General features: G+C 53.8%; 1 protein-coding gene across 5 annotated transcripts; it reads right to left on the minus strand.

The window, feature by feature from the left end:
• Positions 1 to 1,135: 1,135 nt before the first annotated feature.
• On the minus strand, positions 1,136 to 27,008 carry ITPRIP (inositol 1,4,5-trisphosphate receptor interacting protein). Of its 5 annotated transcripts, none has more exons than XM_054581472.1 (3): positions 26,923 to 27,008; positions 25,566 to 25,754; positions 1,136 to 4,917 (listed from the first exon to the last, which is right to left on the minus strand). In XM_054581472.1, the coding sequence occupies exon 3, from the start codon at positions 4,902 to 4,904 to the stop codon at positions 3,249 to 3,251; it is 1,656 nt and encodes a 551-aa protein (XP_054437447.1). In that variant the 5' UTR covers positions 4,905 to 4,917; positions 25,566 to 25,754; positions 26,923 to 27,008; the 3' UTR covers positions 1,136 to 3,248. The 5 variants fall into 5 exon arrangements, with proteins under 5 accessions (XP_054437447.1, XP_054437446.1, XP_054437449.1 ...); XM_054581471.1 differs by having other exon boundaries at positions 25,566 to 26,156; XM_054581474.1 differs by lacking the exons at positions 25,566 to 25,754; positions 26,923 to 27,008 and adding an exon at positions 20,346 to 20,452.
• Positions 27,009 to 27,523: the final 515 nt, after the last annotated feature.

The raw sequence follows: 27,523 nt of genomic DNA on the forward strand, positions 1-27,523 counted from the left end.
GTGTGGTTAGCGTGAGGCCCCGCCTGGAGAGGCAGGCCCTGACTGAGCTTCCCCTCTCACCCACCAGCAGCACACGCTCATCTTCCTTATGGCACAGGCTTGTTCCTATTTATTTTCCTGTCTTCTTCATGCATGTGAGGCTCCCAATAAACACTTGTGGACTATTAATGACCTGTTAGGAAGATGTGCCCACCAGCTTTCCCCTCCCCCATCCCCTCCGTTCCTCCTATCACTGGTGTGAGTGTGGAGGTATTTGTGGGAGGCTGTGGTGTATCTGATGCCACTTGGGTGATAAATCCCAAGCAGGCTTATTGGCTTCTCCCAGATCTGTCTTCCAATAGCTCTGCAGGGAAAGCAGACCGAGTTTCCTGTCACTCTCTATCTGGAAAGGACGTAAAAAGCCTTCCTCAACGAGGGGTGTCATCAGTCACTAGTGGGAGCTTTAGAAATAAAGCTTTACCTGGGCACCACATAGGTTCAGGGTGGGGTGTGGGCAGTTGACCAAGCTCTTCAGGCGTTTCTGATGATACCCTATGTATGAACCAAAGTGCTTGCCCCAGGTTCTCAACCCAGGCTGTGCTTCAGCAAGGCAGGAGGGGCTGAGGCTTCTGAGGGTGGGAGGCCCTCCCCAGCCTAAAGAACCTCTGGGCCTTGGGCAGATCCTACTCATTTTGGCCTTGTGAGGCTCAGCAAAATGCAGCCCAGGAGCATCCTACACAGCAAGGGAGCAGCTGCTGGGTAACCCCAAGAATCCTGGAGAGGGAAAAAGATGAGAAAGATGGTGGGGTTATCCACAGTGGACAGGTCTACGTGACCTAAAGGGCTGAAACTCTTCCATTTAAGAAAACTTCTGTCCTTGAAAACCAAACGCGTCCTCTTACTTCCAGCTGCCACATTTCCTTGCACACATGAAGCCCTGTCAAATAAGGTCTTGGGCTGGACTCCACCCTGCAGTGGCCTTCCGAGGCCCTTTCTGGAACTCTGCAGGCTTCCTCAAAGATGGGCTAGAAATGTCCTATTTTGCTAATTTAGGAAAAAAGTTTCCTGAAAGCCTAAGATAAAAAGGAGTGAAAGCTTCTGCTTGTTGATAGGAAATCCACCCCCTTCCCAACTCTGCCCTGGGAACCTCACCGATTAAAAACAAACACTGCGACCAGTTTCTACTCTGCAAGAATTTAATTCTTCCTTTAATATAAATAAGGCAGCATGAAACATCAAGAGCCTTGCTGCTTTTTGCTTCAGAAGCCACTTCGGTGCATAAAAGGTTCCCATTTCCCTGCTGAGTTCTGTCCGCTCTGTATAAACAAGGTAATTTTTTTCAGTGGACTTTCTCCTGGAAGCAAAGGGGAAGCTGAGGGAGAGTCTGGCTTGGTCTTGGCCTCTGGAGGCTGGGTCTTGGTTGCTGGGGTCTCTTCCAAGCATAACAAGATAAAGATGAGGAAGGGAAAAGAAAGGCACAGGGGATAATAAATAAGGAAATTCGGCCAGATTCTGGAAATGAAACCCAGCAGAATGAGGGGCTCGAGGCTACTTTGGAGACCACGTGGGCAGGACTGGTCCCTGGAAGGCCAGCCACTGGTGGCCTGGGGAGGGGCAGACCCAAGCCCTGCTCCATCCAACTCCAGCTCACATGGGCGGCTTCCTGCAGGCTTCAGGGCCCTGCTGCGGCTGAGCCTCCTGCCCCGAATAAATCCTGTCAGGCAAACTGTCCCTCCTGAGCACTCTGAGGCCAGGGGAGAGCACTCTTTCGGTAGGGACAATATCCTCTCTTCAGTTGGTGGTGAGTCAGACGCCCCGTGGAACCGCATGTGCTGTCTGGAAGGCACACTCATTCTTGCCTCCTCCTAAGCCCCCTGCAAGGGTTACTGAGGCGGTGCCTAGAGAGGAAATCCCAAAGGACCAGTGAAGCCACAGTAGAGGAGGAATGCTTCCCAACCCTTCTGAACCGGGTCTGGAGACAGAGGCCAGCTCCAATTGCAGGCTCCGGGGCCTGCCAAGTGACCGCAGCCCCCAGCAGTACCGAGGTGGACTCTCTGTGGCCTGGGAGCTGTGCCCACAGTGCTGTCCCTGTGTGTTGCCAGTTAGCCAAGCTTCTGCGGGGCTCCTAGGGTTTCAGTCATCCGTGCGACCAGCAAGGCCCACCCAGAATGGGCAGTGTGTGTAGCGAGGAAACCCTGCTGGAGTGACGGCTGAGGGGCCCGGGGCTTCCAGAGAGGAGCCTGGTTTCCATAGCGGCTCTTGCTTCCAGGTACGTCCTGCTCTAGGACTGGGGCCCTCAGGGCCATGGCATTCCTCGTCTCTCAGTTTTGCCACCTCCCCTGAACTGGGCACCAGAGGCCAGGCTGCCGGGCAGGCTCCAGCACCCCAGGTGCTAGGCTGCCCTTCACCCCAGCCGCCCTGTGCCTCTTTCTCTATCAGCTTCCACCGTCAGCATCTACCCATTCCCACGTGCTGTGGAGAGAAAAAGGTGGGGCGAGGAACCACTGAATTTGTACCCAGCATGGTATGTGGTGCCCATGGCGCTCGGGACACAGCACCAAGCTGGGGGAAGGGGCAGGGAGACGGGGGTACACCCTGAATGAGGTGTGGCGCTGAAAAAGTAGCCAACTTAAACTTCTCTGCCACCAAGTACCCACTTCTGTGCAACAGAGACATTAGCCACGTGGGGCCTTGAATCTACTAGGTCTTGTCTCCAAACAGTACAAAAAAAATGGCACCCACAGTGGGCCCCCTACTGTGCAGGCTGTGAGCGGACCGTTGTGAATTCCCACATCTGTCCCTATTAGAGCTTTGGCTGCAGATGCCTGGGGCCAAGGGTTACTGGAAATAGGGGTGTACACTTGTATCACGGATCCCTGTCTGCATCCCTTTGATTCTCTGCTGATATTCAAGTAAAGACTGGACCTGGGATGTAAAAAGAATTACACCACAGTGATGTTGCATGGTCTCCAACTCAGTGTTCATAGAGTGTTCCGTCATCATCTTGGCCATTCGTGATGATCCAGAAGTAAGCTGCAAAAGATCAGGCCCCAAATGCAGAAAACAGCTTCACCGGCCAGCCCAACGTGTAAAAGCATACTAGCTTCCAGCTTGGATTCTCTTCCCTCCACATGACAGGGCCTGGCTTCTGGCAGGCTCGCCATGGCTCCCAACAAAGCCTGCCGTTTCCTCAGGACAGGGCCTGCACATGCCCTTGGGGGTGGGCGTGTGGGATGCCCTATATCTTGGCCCTTGAGGTTCGGGCTGCTCTACAAGATGACAGGTTTTTGGGGCAGGCTGGCATGGTCTGTGGGGATGTGTAGAGAGTACTCGCTAATGAGCGCTGGGGCATTCTTAAGCATCTCATAGAAAGAGTCCACTGTCTTCAGGTAGAGGCTTCGCTGCAGGACGAAGGGCCGGAAGAGGTTGAGAGGCTCAGCCCTGCGCACGGCCTCGGGGAGTCCCATGGTCTCAGGCACCTTGCGGTTGCCGATGAAGAAGTGATGGAGCTTCTTTTCGAGCAGGCTCTTCTCCAGGAAGCAGAGCAGCTCATGCAGACGAGCGTCCAGCTGCCCGGCCTTCCAGTCGGTGGCCCGCCGGGAGAGCAGGAGGTGCAGCAGCGCCGTCTTCAGGTGGTAGTTGCTCAACCCGCTGGGGCCAGTTAGGCGGCTCTGCTTGGAGAGCAGGAAAGAGGCAATCTGCAAGCAGCTGAGGTGGCAGGAGCCCTCGGGCAGTGCCTTTGATGTCATCCTGAGGAAGTGTCGCTCATAGACAGCAAAGGACAGGATCCAGTCAGTGCTGGATGTTGGGGTCTCCCCGGAAGGCTCCCTGGGAAGGTGGGAGACAAAGTACAGGTCTGAGTCATTATACTGGATCACAGGGATCAGGTTGAAGGGCATGAACTTCCCTGAGCGGAACTTGATCTTGAGGGACCCTGGGGTATCCAGTTGGCCAAACGCCAGGTCAAACTCATACTTGTGGGCAATGCGGTGCCAGGCTCTGGTGAGGGCGACCTGGAACCACTTCATGACCTGCATCGTGTCCAGGTACGGGGAATCTCTGGCACACAGTAGGTCTTCCACCTCGCCGCTGGGCCGTACCACATTGTTCTTGCTGTGAAGGAGACAGAGCATGTCTTCCCCGAGCTTGGTCTTGCCACAGATACAGCCCAATGTATCCATGTCAGCCCGGACCACCTTCATCTGGCCGTACCCCTGGCGATTTAAAGGCACCGAGTGGCTGGAGCACCAGAGCTCTGGGTGGAAGTGGTAGGGCTCAGGGGGTGTGAAGGGCACAAAGAGCTGGCACAGCAGCGGCTTGTCCACCTGCCAGTTCTCATACATGCTGTCCACCCCCATGAAGTCCTCTACCTCCACGTCCCTGTCCCGGTTGCACAGGCTCCTCAGGGCTTCCAGCAAGTCATCCACAAAGCCTTCCACGAACTCCCGGGTGCGAGCCGCATCAGCTGTGGCCCCCCGGATGCAGCGCTCATAAAAGTGGTCCAGTGTGGCCTTGTTGGGCAGGGTAAGGCCTCGGAGCGGGGCGCCCTCCAGACCAGGCAGCTCGTCCTCATCCCCGCCCAGGCACTCGGGGGACAGGCCGTCCTGGTGGTCCTGCCGCCACAGCTCAATCACCAGGAAGAGGATCATGCAGAGCGTGCTCCACAGGTCCCAGGCTGTGTGGCTCTCAATGTCCTGCTGGCCCTCCTCTGCCACCTGTTCCGGGGCCTCTGTCTCCACTGCCAGCTGCATTTCCTCCTCCAAGCGCAGCTGCTCCAGCTGCAGCTTCTGCTCATGTGCCTGCATCTTGAGGATGATCTCCTCCTCGTTCTCGGGGACTGTGGCGTTCTCCCGTGGGAACAGCAGCGGGTGGTTGATGATGGCTGTCACCACCACCAGACACACACGGAAGAGCCCCAGTGCCATGGTTGGAGCTTTCCTGGGAGCACAAAGAGACCAACAGTTACATGAAGCTTCCCTCAATACCACTTCTTCCCTGGACTCTCCCACCAACTCCTGCCCTGCTGAGCTGGGGAATGCCTTATAGTTCTCCCCACACCCTGCTCACCATCTCACTGTTTCAGTGTAGCCTGGGGAACAAGAACCCCAACGTCCCACACCAGCAATCTGGGCTGAACAACCCAACGTGATGGACCTCTGCTGTCTGCCCAGACATTCCTCCTTCTGACAGTAGCACCCCACTTTCCCTGGGAACCACCCCTTTAATACTCCCAGTCCTTAAGACTTGAGTAGAGAAAAACCCACCCCCAGTTCTAGGGGAGCATATAACCCAGGCCTAAGAATGAGAGGGCTGGGTCGCAAAGCCAGCCCTGTCACTGACTCTCTGTGTGATGCTGGGCGTGCTAGCTTACATCCATGAGCCCCAGCTTCCTCACTGCTCCCCAGGGAAGCCACAGCACCCATGGGGTCTCCGAACTGATAGACATGATGATCCGCGCATACTTCAGAGAGAGCACAGTGAACGGTGTCAGCATGTTTTCACTGAACAGCAACGTTTCTGTGGCTATTTTGAGCCCTTATCTTCCTTCCTGCAAACCTTTCCTTCTTACCTGGAAGACCCCACCCCAAATTCAGACATTCATCTCCTGGGTCTTTCCCAGGACAATCTTGGAGACAAACCAGTCATTGGCTTTTCTACCGCAAGGCATCTGACCTTAAAATGCTACTTCTTACTTGTAAAAGGAGACACTCTCTTCCTCCAGGATAAATGAATTTTTAGGTCTCAAGGGTCTTCTGGGGAAGTGCTAACTAACTCTTTACAATCATTGTCATTCATACTCTGCAGCTGCAGTATATTCTGGGAGTTTGTTACAAAAGCAGAATCTCAGCCCCACCCCAGATGTACTGAACCACAATCTGCATTTTAATACCATCCACATCAAAGTCTGAGAAGCATTGTCTTACAGTGTAAGCCTTACAGTATGCCTTCTTTGCTCCCTGGCAGAAACCTTGGGAAGTAACAGTGGGCCTTTTCCACTTGCCCAGCCTCCTTCCTGCCTGAGACCTCAGCTAGGAGAGCAAATAACCAAATGAGCTTGTTGTTGAACAATGAAGAGAATACAGAGGGTTCCTCCCCGGCCACGCACAAGTCAACACATGCTAATAGAAGCACCTTCGTTTTGCCTGAGCTCATTCCCTGATCTTGAATTTGCACCCTGAAAACCACCTGTTTTGGGTCATACCCTGGTGGTGCCAAGCAGCAGGTATTTGTCATCAGGTAAAGATAGCTCTGCAGTTTCTACCCGGCAGTGCCAGGATGTAAATGACCTGAGCGGCTGCCCAGGTGCGACTCCACCCTGTGCACAGATGGGTGTGTCAGCAGAAGCCCCCGGGCTGGTGGGGAGGGGGGTCCGCTGGGAGCCGAATTCAGTGTGCCCACACGGTCAGGCCTCAGAGGTGGCTGAATTTGAGAGCGCATTTTCCACCTGAGGAGGAAGTGGAGGACAGGAGAAAGTGCAGGAAGTCAGTCTGGAAGGGGGGGCGGGGGCGACGAAAAAGTAGGGGGGCAGCCAGCCAGCTTTTCTTACCCAAGACAAGGAGCAGCTTGTCAGATGATTGCAGAAACAGGTCAGCCCTGGGTATGACATAAGAGAACCACCAATGGAAAGTTTTGCCAGGGTGGTCCCAGGCCAAGTCATGAGACTGGCTGACTGGTGTGCATCAGAGTTTTCAGATAAAGGAGTATTAATATTAGAATACCAGGCAGCAGCCAATTAGGAGATAACTTGAGGGTCTGAGGCCCTTCAGGGCCTCTGTACTACGGGCAGCCACCGTGGGGCACAGCAGGTTCCCCCAAGTCACAGTAGTAGCCTTTGGCAACTCCCAATCCGGCAGGTCAGCCTCCATGCTGGCTCAGGGCAGGGTGCCCCGGCTGGGGAGCGGTGCCACTGCTAAGCCCTTCAACTAGAAAGCCCTCTCTACCTGACGGCTTCCATGGGGCTCCCTGTGCCTGCTAGAAGGTGAGCGGCTGTAGGAACCACCTTGTCCTGGGGCAGCAAGGTTCCAAACCCCAAACCAACTGACTCCGCGTAGGAGGGGGTACCAGGATGGGCTCTGGAGGAGACAGACTGGGCTAGCACCTGTACCTACTAGGCATGTGGCCTTGGGCAAATCACTCAACTTCTCAGAACATCAGCCTCTTCATGTATATACCTCCATGGTAAAGCTTGATTGAGAGAATCCTTATAAAGTACTTAGCAAAATGCTTGCCCCAGCAAGTTTTCTTATAAAAGAGAAGCTCTGATGGGATGGGAATCACAGGTGAACCTTCCTGCGGTGGGGAGTGGGGGAGGTGTTTAGATGGGGTGGGCCATGAGACGCCCTTACAAGGAGCTGTGGCAGGACGCAGGCAGCCCACAATAACACTGGCAAGAGTAGGGTTACAAGCAAGACCTGGACAGGAGCATGATGGAAAGACAGCGGAAGGAGCCCAGGCTGCAGAAGCAGATGGGGCTGCTCCTTGCTGAGAGGTCTTGGGAGTCACTCGGCTTCTCTGGGGCTCCACTGCTTTACTTGTGAGATGGAGCTAATAGCAGTGTACCCTTCACAGGGATGTAATGGGGTATAGGGCGAGGGGTACACCAGGAAAATAGGAGAAAACCTCCATAGCCCTTGGCTGGGGGATGGGCGGAGGTGACTATCTGGCTTAAGATACTTTTTATAACAAAGGCTAGTTTAATAGCTGTGCTACCTACCGCCTGGGGTAAGGTGGGCAGGTGGGCGTGACTTTAAGGGTGCATTCTGACTTCTGAAGCAGCCAGGGGAGGCAGGTTCCCCCTGGATCACTGAGTCACTCTTGCCCTGAATGGGAGTGGCGGCTAGCCTAATATATGTAAACAATAGAGAAGAGGTGGCAACTGTAGTTTATTGTAGGAGGAGTTGGAGATGAGGTCACACAGGAGGCTCCAGGTCAGGACTTACACTAAGGGTGGGCAGCCATGAAGAGAGAAGCCATGTTGCTGGGAGTGAGGAGTGTGCAGGAAGAGCCACGATGCAGCTGGCAGGGAAGGGAGATTCAGCCATGCAGCTTGGAAAGGAGCAGAAGAGCCATGAGGGAGGAATAATGTGCAGCCATGTGAGAGGGAGAAGCAAGCAAGCGACTATGTAGTTTGTAGTCAGGATCCAGCCGTGTGGCCTGGTGTAGTAAGGAAGGAGAGATGTTGCTGCTCTAGCTGACTCCGAAGACTCTCCCTTGCAAGGCACTGACGTGCTGTTTTGCAAACTGGACTCTATCTGGACTCTCAGGACTTACTGTATTTTCTGTGTACAATGCACATTTTTTTGCCCAAGTTTTTGAGGGAAAAACTAAGGATGTGCATTATGTATGGGTATAATGATTACATACTATGGGCATCATAACAATTCCATAATTCCATAACAATTCCATATAATGCACACAAAAACATGGGTGTGCATTACACACGAGAGCGCATTCTATATGGCAAAATGCAGTATGTCTTTCCTGAACCTCACCATGATCCAGTGCACCACGGCACATGCTTTCCTGGACTATTACATGGAGGTTGATGACAATTTAGCCCAGATCCTGAAGAGGAGAGCTGCTGTGAGGCTGCTTGAGCAGCTGGCTAAAATTCAGATAAGGAGATGGGGAACTTTTAGGGCTTTTATAGCCTTCTGAGCAGCAAGAGAAGTGTTGGGCCTCGAGGGAGAACAGGGCTCCAAGCTCAAGTCCTCTAAGCCCCTCCCCCACAGGGCTGGAATCTTTTAAATAAAGACCTGTTCCTTCAAGCACTGGTTGTTGGGTTTTTCACCCAGGCGCCATGTGGACAGGCCCCAGTTAGCTCGGATATAGGGAGATTGGGTTAGTAAGTGAGATAATCTATCTCAAGTGCTTAGCACAGTGCCTGGCAAAGAGCAGGCCCCTTGCAACACCTGCTCCTCCCCATCTCAGTCTATTTTCTCATCTGTTAAGCACACCAGCCCTGCCTGAAGTTGCAGGGGTGTGGAGGAACACACGCTCAAAAGTGCTCTGAAAGCACAAATGCTCCCTTAGTATTGCTGTCTCTTGGCACACCGTTCCATCCACCCTGCCCCCCAGCAAAGGGGAGAAGCCTTCTGAGCCTTGGATTCTCCTGGAGGTAGAGTTCCCGCTGACTTATGCCTTACTTAAAACTTCAACATCCTCCCAGGGATAAGATGAAATCCCAGTGGTCACTTTGTTCCTTGTTAACCTCTGCATAGCTGGCCCTGCCTATGGAACCCAAAGGGATGGGGAATGGGCCGGGCTGTGACTGCTCAGTGAGTACTAGATGGGGCTGAGTTCAAAGCCTCTGCTACTTCCCCTCCCCGAACCACATCACAGGGAACACTGCCCTGGGGAACACGAGGTCAAAAATATGAGGGGAGGGCATCTCAGCAGTTAAGACTTCCTGGAGACCATGGAGACAGGACAGGTAACTGGGGGCCTCTCACAACCCCCCCAACCCTCTGTCCTTCCCAAAGGGCCCCTTTCCCCCATATTCAAGGATGTTCACCTCTGCCTTAGCCCAAAGCTCTCATCTCTATGAGGCTGCCTTGTACATGTGCTCTGAGATATCCCATTGGTGGATGTGGCTTTGAAAATAAACCAGGGCACACCGAGGGCTGTGTCTATCTGCTTGCGAGGAAGCCGGCAGGAAGCCTGCTGAGTTCCTCTCCACCCCAGCCCCTGCCCACAGGGCATGGCAGCCCATGCAGGTCACAGCTAAACTTAGCTTGGCAAAGGGCCAGGGTCACAAGGGCAGAGGCCGGCAGGTGGTCAACCAGAACCAATGCGTTACTCTGAGCCTGGCCAGACCTTGGGGGTGAAATCCCTCCCTTCCCTGGGGTCCCTCGCTCCTGCATTCCCCAGAGCCCTACGGCTCCCCCACCATAGGTTAATCCAGTGAATGCCACTGAGAGTTCCATTCATCAAGCCCTCACTAGGATGTGGTGGGCCACTGTACGCAGGGACCCCTATAACTTTCTAAGCAGTGGGTTGTCCCTATTAACAGATGAGTTAACCAAATTTTCTAAGCAGTGGGTTATCCCTATTAACAGTCGAGTTAACCAAAGCCCAAGAGATGAGGTACTTTTCTAGCCACACAACTAGAAAAGGTACAGCCTGGCTAAGATCCAGCCTGTCCTGTCTGCATCCACTTGCAAAGCCCAGGTCCTTTCCACAGTGCTTTGTTTACAGAGCACCTACTGTATGCAAGGAACGTGCTGGATGTTGCAGGGCCGACAAAGATCCTCAGCAGTAAAAAAGCATGACAGCCACACTGGGGAGGCAGACAGCCACCAACTAACTATGCCACAGGCCCGAATGAACTGTGAGTCATAAATGTGGCGTGAGCAACAGGCCACAAAAAGGCAGTGGATGAGAAGTTTCATCCCTGTTCATCGAGGACCCTTCCTTGTCTGTAGATCATCCCTGTGCCCGCCTGCTGGGGGGATGAGGGTGTGAATCCCCTCGGCTCCATACCCACCTCCCTGCCTCCTTCCAGGCGGAATTCTTACAACAAACCAGGAGCAGTGGGAGCCTGTGTTCAACCCCATGATGTGTTCATCTGTGTGCCTTCTACTACATGGCTCGCCTACCCCACCCAGGGCTGGCTGACTGTAGCCTCAGCAGTAGGGGTGACCAGGACCCCATTCCTGGCAGCCCGGCAATCCCCTTGGGACAGTGGCTCTCAAAATTTGGTTCCCAGCACAGCAGCCTCAGCATCACTTGGGAACTTGTTAGAAATGCAAATTTTCAGGTGCAACTGCAGACCTGCTGATCAGAAATTACAGGGCTGGGGCCCTGCATGTGCCTGTTCACAAGCCCTCCAGATGGCTCTCATGCCCGCTAGAGTCTGAGTTCACCCCTGCCCAAGCAGGGAGGGCCCCCAGGGAGGAGGGGGTGGGACTCCTGAATGTCTCTGAAGCCCAGATTTTGGAGGTCTCCAAGGCTTTGCCCCACACCCAGCCCGCAGGATGCAATTAGCTCTGCTAATTACAACAGCAAATGCAGCCCTTGCTGCAGCCCTTGCTCGTCATCCTGAGCCCAAGAGGCAGCACGTGTGCTTTCTTACGAAACGGAATACAGGAGGTGGCTGATGGCAGGGGAGGGCACCTGTTGCCCCACAGGGTGATTTGGGTCATTTTCTCACTGCTTAGGCTCTGGGCCCTCTGAGAAAGAAGGAGCCAGGGCGGCCCAAACTGTTGATAAGTCTGGGCTGAACCCCTACTGTGTGCCTGGCCTTGTGCTGGAGTTTTGCAGTCCCAGCTAAGGAGGTACACGGTCGTTTGGGGGCAATAATGCCACACATTTAGTGTCAGAATTTAGCTATACTAATCTAAGCCCATTTTACAGATGAGGAAACCGAGGCCTAAAGAAGAGATGCATTTGACTGGGAGGGGTGGAGGCAGAGGTGGTCCAGGCAGGTTGGACCTCACAGGGGTTTCCGCACAGAGAGCAGCAGTGAAAGCGATGATGTATTCAATTAACAGCCTGCATTTAGGAAGCTATGTACTTTGTATGTGTTTTGTCCTTTAATTTTCAGAATATCAGGTAGTTGTAACATCTCTATCTTATGAAGAGACTGATGGACAGGGAGGTCCACAGGGTGGCTTCTAAGAGCCCCTGTCTGCAATCAGTCCCCTTCCTGTGCTCTCCCTTCACCTCCCTAGCGGACGAGTGAGCCCTGCCACCTCCCTCTGCCCGATGGCACCTCCCTGGTACCACTGTCTGTAGTGACCACTCACATCTTCCAGGCCAGCTGTCCCTCAAGCTTCCCAGGACTTGGAGAAACAGGACTGTGAGAAAGGACAGGCTGAAGGCAGAGCACGAGTCTGACCCTGAGTCCGGGTTGGGAGTCTGGGCCCCAGCGGTGGTCTGTCGGAAGCCCTGGAGAAGCTCTCCTCTTGAGGTCTGGCCTACCTCCCTCATTCCCGACTCCATCCAGCAAAGCCCATGCCCCACGCCGGTGCTAGGCCAGCTTCCCCGCTGAGTCCAGGGGCACCAGCGTTCGGGGAGCCTGCCCCTTGGTGCCTGTCTGCTTTGCCCTTTGCTGAACCGCGGCAGGTCAGGTCACTTCCTGCTCTTTACCTGTGTCAGCTCACCCACCAGTCAGTCCCTGCCTTCCCGCCTGCAGTCCCAGCAAGGCCCAGAAGCTGATGTGCCTTTGCCTCCCACAGGGCACCAGGCTCAGGGTCTGCGTGCACTGCAGGCGCCCTGTTCGTCAGTGGCTGTTGACTGGTCACGAATTTGGGAGGACATGATTGGCTGTGGGAACAACATGTTTCCACAAACTGCTTCCTTTTCACCTAAGTCGGGACCAGTAGACAGACAGACTCTACACAGACGGTTTGATAAGGGGAGTGTGAACACGCAGCTGCTCAACATGACTGGCTCCCATCCTTTCAGAACGGTGGTCCCTGCAGAGCTGACCCACGTCCCCACAAGGGCAAGGCCATACAGCCCCCGCCGGGGCACCTCTGGCTGAGGTCTCTTTCCATTTGCACCCCAAATAGGGATGGAAGAGGGGGATTGGGGGGCAGAGAGGGGCTGAGCAGCACTGGGGGTGGGGCTGGGCCCTGGCGGGCCTCACGCCCTCATAGGAGAGGGAGGGGCAGGCAAAAAAAGGAAGTGGGGACATAGGAAGGAAGAGGCCCAACGAAAAGTAATTGTGAAAGTGGGTGGGAAGGGTGCAATTCTGGGCCCCCAACACCACCCCTGCTCTGCACCTTTGCAGCCCTTCCACCATCGCCGTGTCACCTTTCACCTCTCCCACTGGGCCTCCAGCCAGGCTCAGCTTCCTCGGACCTGCCACCTCCTGGCCACTGGGCTCCTTCCAGTGCTTCCCGCCGGCCCTGGCAGCCACCCTCAGAATAACCATAACCATCATTTATGCGGGCTGACTGCGTGCCAGGCCTGTGCTTGGGGCTTATAAAACTGCCTTCCCCCGTGCTTCCCAGAGACTAGAAGGAACTAGGAGGAAAGAGAAAGAGACCTTGCACTAGGGAGCTTTGGTATTACAGGCTGAAGCCCGTGGTTCCCAGGGCCTGAGAACCTGAGTCCCACTTCTCCCCACTAAACCCAGGGAAGGCCCCGGACAGACAGAGCAGAGACCTGGGCTCAGGAGGAACCAGGGTCAAGACTGGGCCCTGGTGAGTGCGGGGGAGCAAGGGAGAGCGAGAGAGCAGAGAGGAGAGACCCCCTTCCCATGCCCGGCTGAGGCGGCCCTACTGATGAGCCCTTGGGAAATGCACTGTGCGGGGAGCGGCCTTCTCACCTAGGTGAGCTCGGCTGCCGCCACACGTGGCCACACTGGCCAGCCTCCCAGAGGGTGCCCGGTCATACCTGCCCAAGCGTTCGGTTTCCTCAGGACTCACTCCCCGCAGAGAAAGTCACCAGGATGCCAGTCCCATCCTTGGGACTGGGGTCGTGTGGCTGGACAGTCCAGGCACAGGAAGGAGAGCAACCTGGACTTCCCTGCTGTGGGTGGGAGAGCCCACATCCTTCCTGTCCCAGAGGATGCAGAAGGCAGGGAGGCCATTAATCTCCCAGGAAGGACACAGCGTCCTCCTGTCCAGCCACGCTGACTCTCCACAGCAGAGGTCCTGACCTACAGGACGTCATGGAAAATCACAGCGTCTCGGGGCAGAGAGACTGACTGACAGACTGACTAGGTTGCATTGTAGAAAAGGGGTAGAGGCTAAGGGATGACAAGGAGGTCTGCAGGTCCCAGAGACGAGGGAGGGGCTCCCCTGCCAGCCCGGAGTCCAGGCCCACACCCCCTTCCTCCTCAGGTCCCCCCAGTCCAACAGTCACTGGAGTAGGTTGCATGGTGGTCCTCAAAAGGAGAAGCCTAGGTGACTTCATTGGAAGGAAGGGTCTTTCAGGTGTAATTAAATTAAGGACCTTGGGCAGAGATAATTCTGGATTTCCCAGGTGCGCCCTAAATTCAATGAGTCCTTATAAAGAGACAGAAAAAGAGAAAAAAGACCAAGAGGAGAAGGTGAGGGCAGACAAAGGCAGAGGTTGGACTGGTGCTGCCGTAGCCCAGGAAGGCCTGCGGCCACCTGGAGCTGGACGAGGCAAGGCAGGCTTCTTTCTAGGAGCATCTGAAGGGAGAGTGGCACTGCAGGTGCCTTGATCTCAGACATGTGGCCTCCAGAACTGAAAGAGAATACATTTTTCTTGTTTTCAGACACCCGGTTTGTGGTATTCTGTTACAGCGGCCCCAGGAGACTGACTGTGTCTCAAAGCTCAATGCATCCTGAATTCCCGATCCTGGTCCCCCACTCGCCCTCCCCTCTCTGCTGGGCACCTCCAGGGTCCCAGTCCACTGTGCCACAGCCTCTGCTCAGCACCAGAGCTTGGCGATTCCACACTGATAGACCTCCCTGGCCCAGCTCACATGGACCTTTGGAATCCGCTCCTCCGAGCTGTCCCCAAACCCAGTCACTGCAGGTAGCCTCCCTGGCTCTGGAGGTCTCCCTTCCCACTTCCGAGGCTCCCGTTTCTATGCCACAAAGGACTGAGCTTGAAGCCTGATGTTCATGGCCTGGCCCTAGGCAGCTTCAGAGGACACCTCGCTTCCCTTCCAGCCTGACCCGGCCACTTCAGGTCATCCATTGTCTTCGAACACCTCCTACCCACTATCCCCTGCACCACGTCCACATCTCACGTCTCTGCAATCAAACCCTACCCAAGGGTCTTCACTGCCAAGCCTAACTCAGAAACCGTTTCCAGGAGCCTTTCTGATCTCCCTCCACACACTCCTGAGACAAATCTTTCTTTCTTGAAAGGGCCTGAAGAACAAATGGAGGGAGATGGAATATTTGGGAAGCCCGCTGAGTGCAGGCAGCGCCTGGCGACTTGCACAGGTGGTGGCTCATTCTTAGTTAGCTCTCTCACCTGTGCCGCAGTCCCATTTCCCAGGCAGGGGCCCACAGTACTGAGAGGTTGAGCAATCACGCAAGCAGGAAGAGAGCAGAAGAGCTGAAGGCCAGGCCAGGCCTAAGGCTCCAGATGCTGCCATTCCATCAGTGAGCTGTTGAGTTCTGTCTCATCGGTCGGGGCTTGTTTGTCTCGCCATTCCCCAGGCTGTCTGGCAGGGACCTAACGCAGGGCTGCCGGCTCACGACACTAAGGACGTGCCCGATCCTGGGAATGTACCAGTATGCTCACACCCTGCATGCTGGACACACCTCCTTTCAAAAGAAGGCTTGCTTCACTGCTCCATTCTAGGAAGGAGCATTTCCTAAGAAGGGTCTTCCTTGCCTGCCCACACGCCCCCCCATCTCAGATTTCTGGACCTGAAATCACAGGGGCATGCTAGTGATAGAACACAGTGCTAACCACATCCAGCGGTGAAGCTGCCCTCATACGCTGTCAGACGTCAGTCTGGCTTCAGTTTGTCGTTCTCACAATTTCCCTCTGTCTGTGGGACCCATCTCACCCACAAGAGTGCCTGCAGGTTGGAAGACGGAACATTAACCAAACTTGCCTTGTCTCTCCCTCCACCCTGTGTTCTCTGCACACTCCCGCCCCCAGCCTCAAGCAGAACAGAGAATCCTCAGAGCCAGCCACAGTTTCTCTGTGGGGCAGGGAGGGCAGGCTGCAGTGACAGAAAGCAGGTTCCAGACAACAGCGAACACACTGGCTTGAAGACCAGAGGGGGCGGAGCAGGAACCAGAGAGTAATACAAAGGACAACAAAGGAGACACAACGCCCTCCCCAGACTCGAGCAGCCCCTACTCATAGAAGAGCTGGGGATGGATGAAATTAAATAGACTGCTGGTACCCAGCAAGCCCCATTCCCTGTGATCCCTAGATGGGACCAGAGACCAGCTGAAAGACAACCTGACCTCGCAGCATGGGGTGATGGGCCCCCAGGGTTTTTCCGTGGCCACAGAAAAGCCAGTTTCCCCACCCACTCTCTCCACCCTACCGCCTCTTACTCACGTCCAGGCTTAGAGGGATTCTGGCCCCCACACTGAGAAATCCTGGGCTGTTCTCCCACCCTGGTCCCCCGTGGCTTGGGTGGTACCTGACACAATGCCTGGGCCCCATCTTGGCTGGGGAGAGGGAGAGAGGGGCGGGGAGGAAGGGAAGTGCTGTGGGCCTCCTGTGTGAGCACGCGCGCACACACACACACACACTTGGGCTCTGCGTTTGCAAAGATCTAAAATCCCTTTCATGTTAATAAAGGAGAACAGCAAGAGGCACAAAGGCAAGGGGGAGGCTAAGCCAGTTGTAAAAAAAACTTAAGAGCTTGTGGTTGGCCTCCTGGCTGTGTTCTCTGCTGCAGGGACCTGGGGCCAAACAGCAGAGCCGCCTCCCCGCCCTCCCACAGCAGGGCCGCCCAGCCACAGCAACCCAGTTCTTGTCCTCCCAGGAAAGCGCGGGCCTCAACCACGAGGCCAGGTACTGTCAGCAAAACTATCCCCAGAATCATCTATGACCACTGAGAGTCACGCTCCCTGAGAATCACAGAGAGCAACACTGACCTACAACCATATCGTTCTCCTGCCACAGGATGAAGGGACGGCGAGTGATGCCCACGCTTGGCCCTGGCTTCTGCTGGAGGTGGCATGTGGCCCATAGTAGGTGCCCTTGAACCAACAACAGGTACACAGTGGGGCGGGCTGCAAGCAGCCACAACAGTGCGAAGTTCGCCAGGACAAGTCCTCCTGCCCCAAGGTCACCCAGAGAGAAACAGTCCCAAGCTCTTCAGCTCAGGTGAGCTCAACACTTTGTAGAGGCTTCCATACAGTAGCCAAGGGGCCTGATTCTGGGATCAGAAGGCCTGTATTTGAACCCTGGCTCTCCCACTTGTACGAGAATGGCAGCTGCTCATGGCACGGCAGTCACATGGCAGTGCCCTGTGAAGGACACTGTCATTGGCTATGGTACGGGTGATAAGGCCAAGTCTCCTTTTAACTTGTTAAACCCTGCTCCTGTGCGAAGAGCAGGGTTACCAACACCCCTGCAGAAACTCCAGACGTCTGGGGATGTGGTTAAGCTGTCTTCCCCACTTCCTTGTTCTCTTTAAAGGCCTCAGGGGCTCCCACAGAGGGAGAGCAGGATGCTTGGCACCAGGGAAGCTCACAGCTGCCCCTCCAAGTCTCGCAGCATCAAATGACAGCTTCCCCTCTCCTGGGCTCCTACCAGGACAAACCAGTGCTGGTCTCTGATGCCCGGCCTCAAAGGCGCAGGTGCTCTGTGAATGCTTGCTGAATGAATAAATGAATGAATGGAGTCAGGCCTAGGAAAGGACTTTACTGCCTTTTCTCCCAGGAGTACGAATCTGAAATGGGAGTAGAGTGGGAAGTTATGAATGAAGTAACTCCTAAGGCTTTTTACCCTGAAAGGCGCCCTGTGGTCAGAAAAGCAAAGCGCCAACAGTGGCAAGTGCCTTGAGAAATGTGAGTGAGAACCCTTCCGGGCGCAGCCGGGAGACAGACCACGGCCCGGGTGGCCTTCACCTCACTGCAGGCTCACTCACACCAACATACACCAAGAAAATGACGCAGGAGTGGACCCGCTGTCAGTTTATTTGACCCCCAGCTGCCTCTCCCCCCGACACCCACCTCCTTGAAATGGAAGGTAAATGGAAGATTACAGGGTTTGGTGCAATTTAGGTAAGAGAAGGCGCAGAGACGCAACCGCAGGCACGGTGAGGAGCAATTCACCCTTTCTGGAGAAAACCGGCAAGCCACGTGGCCCTGTCACCCATGGGAGGGGTCAGTAATATAGCAACCAATGTACCATATTTATTGAGAGTTAAGCATTTTGCAAAATTCTTTATGTCACAAGAAAGCTCTGTAGGAGGCACTATCCCCATTTTACAGATAAGGAGACTGAGGCACAGAGCGGTGAGGCCACTCACTCAACATCTCAGTGTCAGAATTCAAACCCAGGACTCAAACTCTCAAGTCTTCAGTCTTCCCATGACGCTGCTCAGTGGGCTGGTTTCTGTGAAATATTAGAAACGCACCTATGGGCTTACCTCCCCTGTACTGTTTAGGGAAAGGCAGGAGACAATTTAGGTGAAAGTTAGGCATCGATCAGGGAGTTAAGACTTAATGAAGAGACACGGGGAGTGTGACTGGGCATTTGAAATGGCTTTTCAGCCAAAGGGATGGGTAAGCCCTCTCTGTCGTGGACTAGGAAAAAGGACCGAGGGCCCTTCTGACACTGGGGCGGGCCATCAGGGAGGAGGCGTGGGTGCGTGGCCCCCACACAGGGGCGCCAGGCATCCCCCACTCCTGTCCAGCCCCTCCAAACCAGGCACCCTGTGGTCCTGTCTCCTCAGTGACCCTGGAACAAAGTCTCAGCAAACAAAGGACCCTTTCATGAACTTCAGGCGGGTCCCCTGTCTTCGACTAAGAGGACTATTGAAACAGGCTCCCAGGAGAGCCGTTTGTTATGAGCACGTGGTGTTGCACCAACAAGTACGGCCAGAATTATGACAACGCCCTCCCTTTGGTCTGATCCAGGCTGATAGGAGACTCTCCTGCAACCACTGCAGGGAGAACCAGGGGGAGAAAGGAGCGGCCCAGGACGGCTTCAAAGGGAGCTCTCCTCCCAGGCAGCGAGTGTCCCACTGTGTCATCCACCTGGAAGTGAGTCATTTGAAAATTGTGGGCTTTATATTTTTTCTAGGGACTGCCATCTGAGGATTTCAAAGTGCTCTGAATATTATCTGATACTGGCTGCTACTCTCCCCATTAAATAGACAGGGAAACTGAGCTCCATCAGCTAGTATTACAGAGCATGTCACAGCAAGAGGGAACCTGGAGTTGGTGGTCTGCCTGTTGTCCTCTCTGCTTAGATTTTGTGGGATTCTGTAGGCTACCTTCACGTTCACTGGGCTAGCATGTCCCGCAAAGGCCTGAGGGGGCAGAAAGAGTCAAAGGCTCTGGGAGGCACGGATCTGGGTTTGAATCCTGCCTCTGCTGTTTTCAGCTCTGTGACTCTGGGCAAGTAGCTTGGCCCCTCTGAGCCCGTTTCTTCACTTATAACACTGGGATAATACCTATCTCAAAGGGATGTTATGAAGAGAAATAAATTTATGCGAAGCCCCTGAGATGGGGCTTTGCTCAGAGTAGGTGCTCAATGGATGAAGCCACTATTGTTTTTGAAAAAGGCTATTCTACTTTCTGAACAAGAGGTCATGGCAAGTAATTAGAGGACCAGATTCCAAAGCACAATTTGCAAATAATATTCTCTGCTAATGATACTCTAATTTTCATTTATAACCCTGAAAAAACTACATTGATACAAAAAATTAGGGTAATTTCTTTAGCCACTGATATGCTGGGAGTCAGTGAAACTATGTTAGAGCACCTGAAGTTGTGATCAGTTGTACAAGGCAAAAACTAATCGAGGATCTTCAAGATGAAAGACAAGGGAGTTCCTATTCTGAAATCTCTTTAGGGAGCTACCATGTCCTTTAGTTTTTTACCTTTCTTTAAGGCAAGGAGTTCTTTCTTTCCTGCAATTTTCATTTGTTTTGCTGGCATCTAACAGTCCTTGCTTAGGAATTTCTATCTTAGGGTAAACAGGAGACGTCACCTTACGAGACGTGGCTGAAGCCATAAGTTGCCAAGTTAAGAGCCTTAGAATCGCCAAGTGAGTTCAGCCTTACAAACACTACCGTCTGTGCCCAGGATGTCCCTTTGGCAGGACACAGAAGACACCTATGGCTGTCCTCTTTAACACCACCCCACAGTCTCAGGTATATCTCAGACACCTTTGAATTCCTGCATGAACTACTGGGGAGGAAGGGATTCCACAGGTTTAACTGAACCGTGGGAATTCTACGGGGCATGCTAGAGCCGGGTGGGAGGTGGCCAGTGAGATACCGCTCTATTTCCAACTTCTGGGGCAGTGGATTCCAGACATCCTCCTCTCCGTGTGCACTTGATCACAAACCTCCATACAACCACTGAATCCGTGGCCTAGTGCCTTGCCTGTCATAGGTTCACATGACATAGGTGCCCCAATCAGTGAATGAAGGTTTTCTCTTAGGCCCCCCTACCGTAAGGATGTGGGCATCCCTGTTTCTCACTTTCTTTTGGGAGTGAGGATGAAGAAGAGGGAAGCCACGGTTCTGATTCCCCCACTCCCGCTTCACAGATGCAGGCTATAGGGGGAGGCCCAGAGCCATGGGAGCCGCCAGAAGCCCTGTGGAAGGAATCATGCTCTTTGCTCCCCGTCACAGCTCAGAGAACAAAACAAGATCACAGCTGGCAGCACTGTGGTCTCTATTCCCTGGGGCCAAACCCAAGGTCAGAAGACCAGCCTGATCACAGCCCTGGCCTGGGACCTCCAACCCCTCCCTCTTCCTGCCCATCCTTTGGGAAATGCACCTGTGGATGTTCCGCCTTCTGTGCTCCTTTCCTTCAACCTGTGTCTTACAGTTGGGGTGGTTCTTGCTCTTCTCTATCTCAAGGTGGAGGTGTTGCCTTGGGCAACAGTGATGTCACCTGCATGGTGCGTCCATTCCACTGATGTCACGGGGTGAGCCACCTGAACGGAGGGGGGTGTGCTTTCTATGGGAAAACATCACAGGTCCCAAAATGCCAAGGAGGATCCTACAGACCTCCTGGGCACTCCCACGTGACCTTGTTTCTCTCCCTGAATCCTCTATCACCCTTCCCTCCCTCTGGATGCCTCTGAAAGGCCAAGCCTCAAACCTGACCGTCCCTCTCCCAGAGTCGGCTGAAATGGCAGGACAAGCAGCTTTGCCCTCAGAACACACTATATACAAGGGCACCGATGACCTCTTTTTCACCATCTGGGACAGTCTGGGCCCCTGCAACCTTGCTCTTTGCAGAGAATTTGGCAGAGAATGTAGATTTTCAATTGACCTGTAGGGTCTTTTAAGAGCTCATACCAGCCATGCTGCTGCTCTGTGCCAAGCACTGTGCTTAGCTCTTGGTCCTCATGCCCTGTGAGGGGTTATCCCCATTTTACTATGATAAAACCAAGGCTTGGAAAAGTCAAAGTGCTTACCCCAACACAGAGGACACGCAACTACTGGGCAGTGGAGCCAGGATGCAACCCAAGTTTGCCCTCCTCCAAAACCCACCACGAGAAGGCCTGGACAGAGGCCCTTTAAATTCAAAGAGGCCAGGTGGCTGAGGGAGCCAAAGTAATCACCTGCCTTAGGACTGCCTGACCCCACGGGGCTGCCATAAGTGGCCAGGCCTGGCCCTTCCACTTCCCTGGACAGGCGTGCGGATTAGGGACCAAGTTCCTTTTTTCTGTGCCTGGCTTCCTATTGACCCATTCAGGCCACCTGTCTAGTTGTTAAACTTATGCAAACGCAACTCGATGTGTCTGGGAAATCTGCTGGGCACCAGCCAGCCCTCTCCAGGAGACATTAAGGCATCGAGAATTCCTCATTGGCTAAGCCTGGTTTGTTTTAAATGCTGTCTGTCTGTACGTACATAGCAAAATGCTCTCCTCCAGCTGATTAAGTGCCGAAATGTATAGCATGGAAAATAAGTGATCTTAAAGGTGGATCTGTGAAGTGGGAGCCTGGGAAGGGTGTTTGCAGGTGAACAGGCCCTGGACAGGGGAGTAGGGGGTAGGAAGTGTCAGAAGAACATGTTCAGACACACCTCACTTTGTTCTGCTCCTGGGGGAGTCTCTGCCTAGGTGAGGGGCACACCCAGGTGGCACTTACTCATCACCCTCATGCCAGGTTCCAAAACTGGATTTGCCACCTCACACCGCCCAGCTATTGAGAAGGAGTCATCTGATGCTTGGGCCAGGCTTCCCATCAGCTATCAAGGCCGCGCCTGCCTCTTTCCTTCTGTACCTTTCTCTGCCAGATGAGTTCTCCATCTTTCTCTCCATCTGAGCTGAGTGAGAGCGGTATTTCTTCCTTTGACAAAGAAAGAAAAAGGCAACTGCTCTTTCTTCCCATGAGGGACCCCAACCAAGCTAGATTTTTAAGCTTAACTTGCTTCTTGTGCTTGGAGTTCTCAGTGGTTGGGATTCAGCTTCCAGGCTCCTGAACACTTTGCTTTGCTGGGCCTTAGTTTCCTCATCTGTAAAATGGGGATAACAATACCTATGTCATAGGGCAACTGGGAAGATTAAATGAGTTAATACAGGGAGTGTGGTTTTTGGGGAATGTTAAGTCTCTACTAACAGTTGGCTATCAAGGCTGCTGTGTATGGTTGTGCAGATGGTGTGCTGCTTAAGGACACCGGCTGGGGGTGGGAGTGAGGATGGACCCAGGTTACATGCCGATTGCCTGGCTGTGTCCACCCAGATGAGACTCCTCTTTTAAATGGCACCAAGGTGTGAGCTTCTTGCCTAGAAGGAACCCCTTATTCTAACTCACGCAAAGGATAGAACAGGCTAGCAGCGGCCCTGGGGGTGTTAATCTTATCCGCTCTCAGCATTCTCATGGCTCTGTCCTCCTTCCCAGCCAGACTGGATTAGAGGGGAGTCCAGACAGACTGGTCTCAGCCATACATAAGGGCCTGCTCCTCAGCTCCCCCGCGCACCTGGAGCACTTGCTCCCAAAGCCCCCCACGCTGCCCTACTGAGACAGGATAGTAAGAAGCTAGGAAAATTCCTTGGCAAGTGGAATAGTGAAACCCAGACAGAAAGCTGAACACAATGTTTGAGCAATTTAGAGCCAGATACAAAATGTCAACTCCTCAGAGATAACACCTAGGCATCAGTAGTATTTCAGCTCCAGGCCAAGAAAGAAGCAAAACCAGGTGGGTGACTACAATGACTGAATGACCCTTGCCCTGGCCTTGACCAATCAGTGGAGATCACGATCCTGAAAGGGCACAACTGGAGAACTGATGAATATTCTGAAACCCTCCCCTGAGACCTCCCTAAGATTCCTACCTCCAAGAGAGAGAAAGAAGCCTCAAGACAAAGGACCTGGCTCTCTCTCCCTCTGGGGAGCATCCTTGGCCATTCACTTTCCCCTCTTCTTCCCCCACTTCTTTCCCCACAGGCACAGGACTCCTAAACGGGCAGCTTGTCCCAGATTTATCCCCTGAACTTGTCCCCAAGGCCCCCTTTACTCTGACTTCCCAGTGAGCTAAGGCAGCTTGGCCCAGGCTCTCCCGTTGCATTCTCTATGCTAGGCCCTTCCTTGTTCTACTGGCCCCAGCTTTAATAAACGTACCCTCATAGTCACCTGCACTTGTGAAATCTTCCCTACATAAAGTCAAGAGCCCACACACTACCGCTGGCCCTAAGCAGACCCCGGGGGCCAGGCCCCCCCGTCCAGTAACATGACAACCTCATCCCCACTGAGGAGCCTCTCAGCCCCAGCCATGGAGTTGGCAGAGTCTTCACCTCCGAGTTGAAAGGACCCTCTCCTTGGTAACTCTCCTTGGCCACCTGTCTCTGCCAAGTAATGGGCGGCGCATTATCCACTGAGGAGCTCTAGTTGTTGGCAGGTTCCTTCTGACTTGTGAGGAAGATCCACTTCCCTGCTTCTCCTAACCAGTGAGTCTCTGAGGCCAGGCAGAACAAGTCTTCTTTTCTCAAGGGACAGGCTTGAGATTCCTAAAGGCTACTGCCCTGGGCTGCTAGGCCTTACATCCTCAGAGGAAATATGGCTGGTTCATTCTCTTCTCCCTCACAAGTACACTTCCCAAAACCTCCACACCATTCCACCCCTTCTCCTCTGGACACATCCCCATTTGGCAGTGGTGACCCTTGAAAGAAGGGCTATTATGAGGGGGGTTCTGCCCTCCAGCGGTCCAACTCTACTCTTCCTGGGCTCTGTGCCCAGGATGCTTGCCACTTGGCCTCCCGCCAAGCTGTGTACCCTCTGCATCAGGCAAACCTCCCCCACCTTCTTTCTCTTTACTGACTTCAGGGAATTCAAGAGGGAAAAATACAACCCCAGGTACCTCCCAGACAGTGCCATGTCAGGTGGGCAATTTGCCAGAAACCTCTACCCAGGAGTTCCTCCCTGAACTTGCCTTCAGATTAAAAGTTCACCCACACACCCTCCTCTTTGTTTTCCTCATGGGTGCTACAGAAGCTGAGAGCGTGTTTCTGGTAAGGTGACAAGTTCTGGGACGATGGCATCAGGTTAAAAGTTCAGATCCTTGCCCCCTGAAGGACGGAGCTTGAAATGCTGCATCTTTGACAATTCTGGAGCTAAAGGATGGCACTCGAACAAAAGCCTTCCCATCTACTCAGGGAGAGGAGAGTCAGTATAACCACTTCACGGTTACCCACAAGTGGAAAATATGAGGGCGGAATGGCCTGGAGCAGCAGCAGACACATGGAATTAGCAAACAATGAAGGCCAGTTAGGCATGTAGGCTGGAAGGACAACTCAAAAGCACAGCCTATTATGTTATCAGTAAAGAAGTGAATGGCAGCAATCCTGCCTGTGTGTGCCATGCCATTCTGTGGGTAACCTGGACCTGTGACTGCACAGGGTACCCATTAGTGATTAGCGTTACCTGGCAGCCTCTCCAAAGTGGAAGCGGTTTTAAAAGGAACAAGAAAACTGAATACAGCTCCGAAACTGATTTAGGTCCAGAAGACCAGGCTCTGCCAGTACCTGGTGCTCCTCTAGTGTTGAAGGGGGTGGGGGCAGGGGTCCTTCTCACACCAGGCAGAGGGGCAAAAGGCCAAGTGCCATCAATGAGAGGATCTGTAAAATATTTCCCCTTCCTGGACAGCTTCTCTTTTCTTTCTTTTCTTTTCTTTTTCTTCCTTCCTTCCTTCCTTCCTTCCTTCCTTCCTTCCTTCCTTCCTTCCTCTTTCCCTCTCTCCCCCCTCCCTCCCTTCCTTCCTTCTTTCCTTCCTTCCTTTTCTTTTCTTTCTTCCTTTTTTTTTTTTTTTTTTTTTAAGAGAAGGAGCATTTAGAAATTTAGAATGGGAAGCCCGGCCCTGGGGCTTCTGAATCCCTTAGCCGGCAGTCAGAAAGGTGGAGACACTGGGAAATGGCTGGGGATGGAGTTGTGGGTCAGGTGGCAGAGACTATTTGCAGCCCCAGGAGAAAGTTTTGCACTCCGTCGGATCCCTTCCACTAACAGTTCCAAAAGAGGAAGCCGCGGAGGCTTTATCCGTCCCCAGCAACCTCATAGCTTCACTACTTGAAACTAAGAATAAGCTCCACTCCTTCTCCCTCCTCCCAGGAGGGGAAGGCAGGCGAGAAAGGAGCTGGCTAAAGACGGGGGCTCCCAGCCCCCGACCCAAGGCTTGTCTTTGAGCCCCAGTACTCTGCTCAGACGTTGAAAAGTAACGGATCGTCGGAGCAGTAGGAACAAAGACGTGGTCCCGATTCGGGCGCTCGGGAGCGGAGATGCCGGCGGCCGGTGCTGGAGCTGAGCGTGGAGCGCCGGCGTGGATGCCAGACGACGCTGCGCCGCATCTTGGCTCGGGCACTGCGGCGGGGTCCCCAGAGTCCGCCCCAACATGGGGGCCCGAAGAGGCCCCTCGTCCCACTTGCAGCCCCTGCGCCCCCGCCCCAGGCCGCCATCTCGGGCGCAGCTCCGCCTCGCCCCCCGTGTCCATCGCCTCCTTCTACCTTCCCACCCACGAGGAGGACGCAGAGCCTCGCGGCTGCTGGCCCAGACTTACGCTTCGCCTTCGTCCCCACTCGCCGTCACGGGGAGGACCGCGCGGGCCCAGGCTGCGCAGGCGAGTCCCCAGGGCCCGGAAGCTGCGGTTTGGCTGCGTTAGCGGCAGAGCGTCCCGGTGGACAATTAGACGGTCGGGGGCGGAGATACCCTGGCCGGCTCCCGCCTCGTAGCCTCCATCAGCCGGGATCTAAAGAGATTCGGAGTTACTCATTTCCTGGCTGTTACAGAAACTTTTCCTCCTTATAAGAACAAAACACCCGCCTCTACTCCTGGTCGCAGAAGCTCCTTAAGGAGGACCGTGCGAGTTAGGGGGCCGGGCCTGGAGGCCGGGCCCAGGGGCCGCCGCGGAGGTCTGCCCATCGATCCCTCAGGAACTCCACAGGGGCAGCAGACCCGGAGGATGTCGGGGAGAGACGGGATCCGGCCACTAGAGTAACCTGGGGCGAGTGGATAGGGAGTCGAGGAGGACGCCCTTAAAAGTCTGTCCAGGCCGGCTGACAGGAAGGGGTTAAGTCTCTGCTCGCCTCCCCTGTGTTTTCCAAGGCGCGTTTTACAGGCGGCGGATTCCTGGGGCCACCTCTTTTGTCCCCTGGAGGGAAATATAAATCGAGACGCGACGCCGGCTCTTTATTCGGCTTGAAAGGATTAAAATAACACCAAATTTAAAGATAAACGAATGCATCTTTGCCTTTCTCCCCGAGCAGCTAGGCACAAAAGAAAAACGATGACTTAGATGCTTTTATCTGCAGAGGGCGCTTTAGTTTTCAAAGCCTGTTTACTGTTGTGAAATTAGAACTCTATTTTAGGACGCAGGGACTTGAGACCCGGAGGGCGGCAGCAGCAGCAGCATCCTGCTGGTGCTTAACCGGTTATGAAATCCGTAACCTATTATCTTTGTGCACTGCCTAGATTCCACAGCCAGCAGAAGTGACAGGGAAGGGCTTGAGATAATCCTATATAAAGTTGCTTTGGGGAGTCAAACACCAGTGAGGGCACGTTGGGGAAATTAAAACACACTGCCCAAGAGATGATCACCACTGCCACTGCTGTTGGGTTTTAGATCACCTTCTTCTCTTCGTCCTCAAGCCAGTCAAATAACTGTAACACTCTCCTGGAAGACATTAGGCTAAGTGGAAAGATGAACGGGAGAAAATAGAAACCCCTGGTCCTTATCCCAGGTTTCTTTTGTTTTCAAGCTTCCCCTGCTGCTTTCAGCCTCTTCCCTACTTCCGGCACAGTTATGGCAGTTTTGGGAGCTGGTAGGGAGGGGTGGGAAAGGGGTAGTCTGGGGAAGTATTCTTGAAAGAGCTGTGTATTTACAAAATAGCTGCAAGTTGGTCCAGTGGGGTACTCACCCCCAAAGCAGGCGGTGGCAGGAGGAGGGGGTTCGGATTCCTGGGCGATGAGGACACTGAACTGAGTACCCTTGCGCTTCGTTGTAATCTTTGGGGTAAGAGTGCAGGATTATGTATGCTGGAATGCCAAAGTTATTGCTTCAGCGCCCCCTAGGATTGCGCACATTTGTTTACGTAAGGAACAGGTTGTTCAGCTTGTTTTTCTTTTAAACCTGATGATTTCACTCTTCATGACCTGATGGTCAGCTTCATTGGCTTCCCTCTGCTCTCTACATAAGGTCCACTCTCCTAACTTGGCACAGGGGTCATTCATGAACCGGCCTCTACTTATCTCATCAACCTCATATCTCAGTTCACGTTCCACACCAAACTCCTTGCAGTTCTTGGAACCTGTGCTTCTCAGAATGTGATACTCGGTTTGTCCCCGCCCACCCTGGGTATTCACATGTGCTCTATCTCCTGCCAGCAACCCTCACCCCACCTCATCCTCCAGTCTGTTACCCTCAATGCACACACATTTTTTTTCCTGTGTGATATGTGCTCAGTCTTCAAGTCTCAGATTAGGCGACTTCTCTTCCAGAAGTCTTCCTTTAACATGCAT

This window comes from Pteronotus mesoamericanus, unplaced genomic scaffold (assembly GCF_021234165.1).
Source record: "Pteronotus mesoamericanus isolate MK-2021 breed Mesoamerican mustached bat unplaced genomic scaffold, CSHL_Meso_final contig_657, whole genome shotgun sequence".
NCBI classification, from domain to species: domain Eukaryota; kingdom Metazoa; phylum Chordata; class Mammalia; order Chiroptera; family Mormoopidae; genus Pteronotus; species Pteronotus mesoamericanus.